Source organism: Vigna angularis, chromosome 10, assembly GCF_016808095.1.
Source record: "Vigna angularis cultivar LongXiaoDou No.4 chromosome 10, ASM1680809v1, whole genome shotgun sequence".
Taxonomy (NCBI): Eukaryota; Viridiplantae; Streptophyta; class Magnoliopsida; order Fabales; family Fabaceae; genus Vigna; species Vigna angularis.
The window spans coordinates 30,999,610-31,004,965 of NC_068979.1; the positions used below are offsets into that span (position 1 = coordinate 30,999,610).

At 34.6% G+C, this 5,356-nt stretch overlaps 1 protein-coding gene across 1 annotated transcript; it reads left to right on the forward strand.

Annotated features, from left to right (window-relative positions):
• The first annotated feature begins 397 nt into the window (after positions 1 to 397).
• LOC108319663 (probable disease resistance protein At4g27220) lies at positions 398 to 4,284 on the forward strand. The gene is made up of 2 exons (XM_052870075.1): positions 398 to 2,695; positions 2,917 to 4,284. Exons 1-2 carry the CDS (start codon positions 398 to 400, stop codon positions 4,282 to 4,284), a joined length of 3,666 nt encoding a protein of 1,221 aa, XP_052726035.1.
• The last annotated feature ends 1,072 nt before the right edge of the window (positions 4,285 to 5,356 follow it).

A 5,356-nucleotide genomic window follows, 5' to 3' on the forward strand; every position in this document is an offset into this window, starting at 1 on the left:
AATTAATATTGATGAACGAAATAGAGGAAAAGATTATTTTATAGTCTAATAAAAATACTATAAGGAATTAAAGTGAAGTTTTCTATTTGAAAGAAAAAAATTTAAAATTAAATTATAGATAGGAAATAAAGTAACAAGCGTTGAAGACATGAAAGTAAGTGTGGAATTCTTCTTACTCACGAGGTCACCAATCTCTCCATGCATATAATAACTTGATTTATAGAATTCTCTATAACAATTAACATTTTACAGAATTACATATTTTTTGTTCATTTCCTATTTACAACTTTTTTCTAAATTTGAGACGATTTAAAAGCGTTTCTATAAATATAAACAAATATCAACAAAATTAAACTTTGTTCAGGTTAAAGAAAGTTGCATTTGGTGGAACAAATTGATGGACTTTGCATCTTCTGTTTCAAGAGATTTAGTGTGTGGCGCATTAAATCAATTGCGTTATCTTCGCTCCTTTAACAATTTTGTCAAAAAGCTTGAGCAAGAAGAGGGCGATTTGATTGTAACAAGAGATGATGTCCAAAAATATGTTGAACATGCCAAGAGAAAAACTAGAGAGACTAGTGGACTTGTTGACAAGTGGCTGCAAGATGCTATCAGTAACATAGGCAAAGTGAATCAGTTGCTAGAAGAGGCAAGAACAAAAAACATGTGTTGCTTTGGATATTGTCCAAATTGGATTTGGCGATATCGTATGGGAAAAAAGCTAGCAAATAAAGTTTTTCACCTTGAAAAGTTCATTGATGAGGGTAAAAGATATGTGCCATTTGATCGCATCGCTACGCTTCCTTCAAACACCCTTGATATGCTTTCAGAAAAATGCATTAATTTTGCGAGTAGACAATCTGCTTTTGAGCAACTACTGGATGCAGTGAAAAATAAAGATGTTTCCATGATTGGGTTGTATGGAATGGATGGTTGTGGTAAAACCACATTAGCAATGGAAATTAGGAAGTTCGTAGAAGCAGAGCATCTTTTTGAAAAAGTTCTTTTTGTGCCTGTTTCTAGTACAGTGGAAGTTGGGAGGATTCAAGAGAAAATAGCAAGTTCACTGCCAGTTGAATTTCCAGAAACCGAAGAAATGCAGAGAGCCCAAATATTGTGCTCAACATTAACTAAAGAGAAAAATGTTTTTATAATTCTAGATGATGTGTGGGAGAAGCTTGACTTTGGCCGTATTGGAATTCCTTCTTCTGAACACCTTAAAGGCTGCAAGATTCTCATTACCACTAGATCAGAAGGAGTTTGTACTTTAATGGATTGTCAAAGAAAGATTTCCTTGCAAAATTTAACCGATGAAGAAGCATGGACTCTTTTCCAAAATAAAGCACTTATATCAGATGCCACCTCTGATACCTTAAAGGATATGGGAAGATTAATTTCCGATGAATGTAAAGGATTGCCGGTTGCCATTGCAGCTGTTGCTGGTAGTTTGAAGGGAAAAGCTGAGACGGACTGGATGGTTGCATTGAATAGATTGAGACATTCTAAGCCAATAAGTATTGAAAGAGGTTTGACTAATCCCTACAAGTGCCTGCAGTTGAGCTATGATAATTTGGCTGATAAAGAAGCTAAATCACTTTTCCTGTTGTGCTCTGTGTTTCCTGAAGACTTTGAAATTCCAATTGAAATCTTAACAAGATGTGCAATAGGATTAGGTGTAGTTGGAGAAGTTGACTCATATGAAGAGGCAAGGAGTGAAGTGATTGCAGCTAAAATTAAGCTTGTTAGTTGTTGTTTATTGTTGGATGCAGATCATGAACGTGTCAAAATGCATGACATAGTTCGTGATGTGGCCCACATAATAGCAAAAGATGAGAATAAGATTATCAAGTGTGAAGTGGAAAAAGATGTTAGAGTGGAACAAAATTCAGTAAGATATCTATGGTGTGCGAAATTTCCAAATGATTTGGATTGCTCCAATCTTGAGTTTTTACGCTTACGGACAAAGATGAAAGAATTTGATGGGATTTTCAAAAGAATGGGAATGCTCAAAGTTTTGATTCTTCTTAACGATGAGGATGGAAAAACAAGATTGTCAACAATATCTTTCGAAACATTAACAAATCTTCGTTGTCTATTCATTGAGAATTATGAATTGAGCGACTTCTCATTTTTGGGCGGTATGAAGAATCTTCAAAGTCTCTCGTTATGTCGTTGTTCACTGCCTTCATTTCCTGAATTACAAACCGATGTTGCGATTACACTAAAATTGTTGGAGTTGAGGGAATGTGAAATTAAAGTGAAGAATTTTGAAGTGATTAAAAGAATCCCGCTTTTGGAAGAGTTGTACATTATTGATATTAGAGGAAAATGGCGGGATGCTAACAGTGAAGACAAAATTGAATTCTTTAAGACGTTTAGCATTCCCAAAACACTGCAAAGGTATGGAATTGTATTAGGATCTTATAGATTTGGCCATTATAATGATGATGATATTTACGTTCATGGCAGAACTTTAGTACTTAACCATTTTGACATATCAAATGAGCTAATAAAGGGTTTGGCAAAAAAAGCAAACCATCTATTTGTACGAAATATTCATGGAGGCGCAAAAAATATCATCCCTGATATATTTCAAATTGAAGGAGGAGATTTGGATGAGTTGAAAAAGTTGGAGATACATAATTCTGAAGAGTTAGAATGTTTGATTGACACTCGTAGTCACTCGAGTGAGGTGGTAACTCTCTTCTCCAAGTTGCATACGCTTGGAATTGTGAACATGAGAAATATCTAAGAGTTATATGGCATTGTTTTCTTCCTACCAATGGACCTTTTGAGAACTTAGAGAAGTTTGATTTAAGTAATTGTCCACGGTTGACATTTCTCTTCACATATGTGCTTGCTCGAAACTTTGTAAAATTGAAAATATTAAAAATATCAAGATGTGATGAACTGAAGTATATATTAGCAGATGATGACAAAACGGAGGAAGGTGAAGATGAATTCACCACAGGGCATCCTGTACAAATTTTCCAAAATCTGCAGGATGTAAAGATATATAGCTGTCGAGAATTAAAACATATATTTCCAGCCAACATTGTTGATATTTCAATCTTCCAAAGTTTGAAAAAGCTACATATCAGTGAATGTGACTTATTGGAGGGTATATTCCCTGTTTCTTTTGTTGGAGGCATGATGAAATTTAATGATATAACAAATAAAGAGACTGCTGATTTGAAAGATTTCTCTAGTCGAAATAATACTCAAAGTGAGGACATTCAGAACCATCTCCCCACTTTGCAAACTCTAAACATAAAGCATTCCGATGCAGAACGTATTTTTTGTCTTAATGAACATGAAATGATTGGCCAACAGGTGAGTTTAAGGTTAGAGAACTTGGAGTTGTATAATCTACCTCAAATGGCTTATATTTGGGTGGGTCCCAAGAATTCACTTACTCTCCAACATCTTACCACATTAGAAATAAGGGATTGTGGAAAGTTGGAAGTAATTTTTCCAAAGTCTGTTGTAAGATGCTTACCAGAGTTGAAGAACGTAACCATAAGAGAGTGCATGGAATTGAAGCAGATCATCGAAGAAGACCAGTCCAATCTTCATTCTATAGATGGAGGCTCTGAAGTAGAGGAAATTATTGAATGTGATAAAGAAGCTTCAAAGAATTATTTTACCTTCCCAAATCTGGAAAACCTAGAAATAATTGAATGTGCGAAATTGGAAATAGTCTTTCCAAAGTCTGTTTTAAGATGCTTTCCAAAGTTGAAGCTTTTGAAGATAAGAAAATGTAAAGAATTAAGACAAATCATTGAAGGGAATGTGGAGCACAAAAAATTCTCTAATCTTGTTTCTCTTCAACTATGTTTCCCAAAACTAGAAGCATTGTATGTTGATCATTGCCACAAGTTGAAAATACTTTTCTCTGGATTTGCTAATGACCTTCCCAACCTTCATCTTCTGGCCATAAAAGGTTTGAACTTGATTATGATACCCAATATTAGAGAGATTGAACTGAGAGACTTTGATAATGCAAGGTACCTTTTTAAATTGTCCATTGCTTCATCATTGATGTTGGAAATTTTGAGAATTGAGGAATGTCCTGGACTTGAGCACATTATAGACACTGATTATGAATATGTCAAAGAGAATTTGAAAGCTATCTTCCCTAACTTAAGAGAGCTCTCAGTGCGCGATTGTGACCAGTTGAAATATATTGGCCAATATCCCGTAGCTAATCAAGATTACAAGGAGACTCATTCATTTCTCACCATTGGAAACGCTCCATCTTTCGAGACTACCAAGTTTCGTTAGCATTTATGCTACCAACACTCTCACTGTGACGTGCCCTTCAAAGAATTATTTTGCCTTCCTAAATCTTGGAAAACTAGAAATAATTGAATGTGCGAAATCGGAAGTAGTCTTTCCAAAGTCTGTGCTAAGATGCTTACCAAAGTTGAATGTTCTTGTGATAAGAAACTGCAAAGAATTAAAGCATATCATGGAAGAGGACGAGTCCAATTTTCTTTCTATAAATGGAGGCTCTGAACTAGAGGAGGAGATTATTGGATGTGATAAAGAAGCTTCAAAGAATTATTTTGCCTTAACAAATCTTGAAAAACTGGAAATAATTGAATGTGCAATATTGGAAATAGTCTTTCCAAAGTCTGTTTTAAGATGCTTACCAAAGTTGAATGTTCTTGTGATAAGAAACTGCAAAGAATTAAAGCATATCATGGAAGAAGACGAGTCCAATCTTCTTTCTATAGATGGAGGCTCTCAACTAAAGGAGATTATTGGATGTGATAAAGAAGCTTCAAAGAATTATTTTACCTTCCCAAATCTGGAAAAACTAGAAATAATTGAATGTGCGAAATTGGAAATATAGTCTTTCCAAAGTCTGTTTTAAGATGCTTTCCAAAGTTGAAGCTTTTGAAGATAAGAAAATGCGAAGAATTAAAACAAATCATTGAAGGAGATAAAAATTTGTCTAATATTCTTTCTCCTCAACCATGCTTCCCAAAACTAGAAACATTGCATGTTGATCATTGTCACAAGTTGAAAAGATTATTCTCTGGATCTGCTTCTAATGGCCTTCTGAATCTTCTTCTTCTGGCCATAAATGGAGCCTATGAACTAGAAGAGCTTGTTGGATGTAAACAAGGAAAGATTAAAGTTGAGCTTCCAAGACTCAAACTTTTAATATTTATGCATCTGGAAAACTTCAGTCAAGAGATTGAATTGCATAACGTAAAGAATTGCATTGTCTACAAATGTCCAAAATTCTCTTTGACTTCAACAACTACATTTGATAAGCTCCTTGAAGATTTTCCTTCTGAAGGTAATTCTTTTCTACATAAATGTTGGTCTTAACTCGTATACACTC

Coding starts and splice junctions, on each gene's coding strand:
- LOC108319663 (XM_052870075.1), top strand. CDS start 398: ATGGACTTTGCATCTTCTGTTTCAAGAGATTTAGTGTGTGGCGCATTA. Junction 2,696..2,916: donor GTAGTCACTCGAGTGAGGTG/GTAACTCTCTTC, acceptor GATGAACTGAAG/TATATATTAGCAGATGATGA.